This window comes from Protobothrops mucrosquamatus, unplaced genomic scaffold, assembly GCF_001527695.2.
Source record: "Protobothrops mucrosquamatus isolate PMUCROS unplaced genomic scaffold, P.Mucros_1.0 scaffold_213, whole genome shotgun sequence".
NCBI classification, from domain to species: Eukaryota; Metazoa; Chordata; class Lepidosauria; order Squamata; family Viperidae; genus Protobothrops; species Protobothrops mucrosquamatus.
Window position 1 is genome coordinate 1315809 of NW_015386289.1, and position 2854 is coordinate 1318662.

The following is a 2854-nucleotide window of genomic DNA, read 5'->3' on the forward strand; positions in this document are numbered from 1 at the left end:
TGTTTAAGTTTAGACTTTGGAGTTAGAGATATTAATATTTGTTTACTTGTATTTGAATATTAGCCTAGGTTGGTTTGGGAAGTCCGGGGGGTGGGGGGATGGGTTATAACATTGTGTAATATCTGTGATGTATTTCTTTTTTTTTTATGATAAAAACAATAAAATTTTATATTGAAAAAAAAAAAAAAAAAAAAAAAAAAAAAAAAAAAAAAAAAAAAAAAAAAAAAGATCCATAGGAATCTTGACAGACTTGAATACTGGGCCCTATCCAATAAAATGAAATTCTGTGGCGAGAAAAATAAGGCTTTACACTTAGGCAGGTATAGAATAGATCAGGGGTCTTCAAACTTGACTCTTTTATGACTTGTGGACTTCAACTCCCAGAATTCCTCAGCCAGCATACCTGGCTGAGGAATTCTGGGAGTTGAAGTCCATAAGTCATAAAAGGGCCAAGTTTGAAGACTCTGGAATAGATAGTACCTGGCTCAATAACAGTAACTGTGAGAGGGATCTAAGAGTCCTAGAGGAAAACCACTTAAATAGGAGGCAGCATTGTGCTGCAGCTGCCAAAAAAGCCAATGCAGTCCTAGGCTGTATCAAGATCATGTGAAATGTTAGTATTGCTTTATACTGCACTGGTAAGACCACACTTGGAATCATGTGTCTAGTTTTAGTCACCGTGATACAAAAAGCGGTTGGGACTCTTGAAAGAGTGCAGAGAAGAACAACAAAGATTAGGGGATTGCGGGCTAAACTATTCAATTAACGTTTGCAGGAACTGGGAATGTCTAGTCTAATGAAGAGAAGGACTAGATGTGACATAATAGCCTTCCAATATTTGAGGGAGTGTCAGCCTATTCTCCAAAGCACCTGAGGCAAGACAAGACGTAATGGATGAAAGCTTAACAGGGATTTACAATTCATACTCTGTATACCAGGGGTGTCAAACTGCCAGCCCGTGGGCCGGACGCATCATGTGAAAGCCGCGCCTACCCCATTGCCGGCAATGGCAAAACCGGCCAAATACGTTGCGCAACATCATGTGATGTCGCGAGTTTGACATGCCTGATGTATACTGAACATAATGAATGCAAATTAGGAACAGAGTAAACATAATAAAGTATGGAAAGGTAGTGTTGGCATATTTCTGTTTTAGAATATTTATATTTGAAATATAATTCAAAGTTTAAAAAGCTAGCAATTATTGTATAGAACAATGCATTCCTATACAATGGAAAATCAACATCTGTATTTGGTAACATTTCAGATCGGCTAGATTAGATTAAGTACAACTTATATGAACAACAAAAATAATGTTGCTCTGGTACATTTTAAAAAATTAAGTACACTTCAGCTTTTACAATATGTTGAAACTCATCTGTACAATTATTTTAGAAGAGGGACCAAGGCATGCTACAATCACCCCAGAACTTGTTAGGTAGTATTTTCTCAATACGTTAATATAGTATTAAAACATCCATTGGGGATCAAAAGAGCTTAATAAATTTCAGTAGCGCCATAAGAATACCGCAGCATATTTTAACCTAGAGGTAGGATTATTTTAATAACCTTTCAATTAGGCAATAATTAAAATTTAAAAGTAAAAATTACTTCAACTGACAGCTAGACAGACACCACCACTTTGGTTCCGACAAAGACAAATAAAGCAGAAATAAAGCTCAAAAGTTGACACGTAGGGTGTGAAGGTCTTTCTCTTACATTCTCACACTGTAATATCTGAATCAAAAGCTCAGAAATGTGGTTCAATATAAAACCAGCAAGATTTCTCTCGATTATGGCCAGACAGGCCTAATCTACATGACTTTAACGGCAGCTTTATAGTAATTAGACATATTGGACAGAATCGGTGCGTGAAAGTATTTCAAACATCAGGAGAAGGTATTTCGTTTTAACGGTTTAACTCTCTCTAGCCCGCCCTCTCCCTTCAAATTTGAACAATTTTCCAAATAGAAGCGCCTCGAGGGAAAGTCGGGCAAATTCTGCCGTTCCATTAAAACAAAAACAAAAAAAAACCACCTTTGCCAAACACGGCATTCTTCCCTAGTAGAAAGCGTGGTTTGTTTTAGCAGCTGGAATTTCCCCCCGGTGCATAGATCCACGTTCCCAAATCCACAGACCTTCAGAGGCGGTCTACCTGCTCCGTTGCTTAGCAGCATGAAAAAGAAGCCCCGCCTCCAAAGCTACCGGCAATTCCCGACTATACCAAGTGAGTGCCGGAAAAGAGGAAGAAGCTGTTAGGTCGGAAGTTAGCCATGTTTTCTCCAGGATAAATAAAATAAAATAAAATAAAATTGCGCAATGACCTCACCTGTGCCGGAGATGTGCCTGAATACGTCGGATTTGTTCATCATAATCGCCTTTATCGCAGCCAGCAACAGGGGGGTTTCGGGCACCGCACACATTTCCAGCCATCACACAAACGCAGCAAATAGGCCTAAGCGCTCGTGTTTATTTTCCGTGGTCTCCAAGCTACAAAATTTGTTCCCGACATGCAGCACGGCCAAATCACGTCTCTAATTCGCAAGCCAATCATCGACGAGGTGAAAGCCACGCCTTCTCTCCCGTGTGCCGAAGCAATCAAGATACGGTAAAAGAAAGTGGCAATCCGCTTGTATTCCAGTATAATTAATGAAAGAAATCTCGGCTCAGTTCAAGGGTGTTAAATAAAGGTAAGTGTGATTTCAGTGGCAGCTTGCTCCATAGGCGGTTACTCAAAAGTCAGCAGTAGCGAGTTTAGTCTGTAGTAAGTATGTTACTGGATAAAATTAATTACATTTAAAAGCAACTAATTGGATTAGCATGGTGGTTTAACGCACATGGATTGGTGTGGTAC

The 2854-nt window shown here is 39.3% G+C and overlaps 1 protein-coding gene across 1 annotated transcript in view; it reads right to left on the reverse strand.

The window, feature by feature from the left end:
* Positions 1 to 2519, reverse strand: part of KIZ (kizuna centrosomal protein) — a 58409-nt gene extending 55890 nt beyond the window's left edge. Inside the window, exon 1 of the mRNA XM_015827137.1 lies at positions 2330 to 2519. Coding sequence (XP_015682623.1) covers positions 2330 to 2433 — 104 coding nt within the window. The 5' untranslated portion in view covers positions 2434 to 2519. The remainder of the gene's footprint in view (positions 1 to 2329) is intronic.
* Between the last annotated feature and the right edge of the window lie 335 nt (positions 2520 to 2854).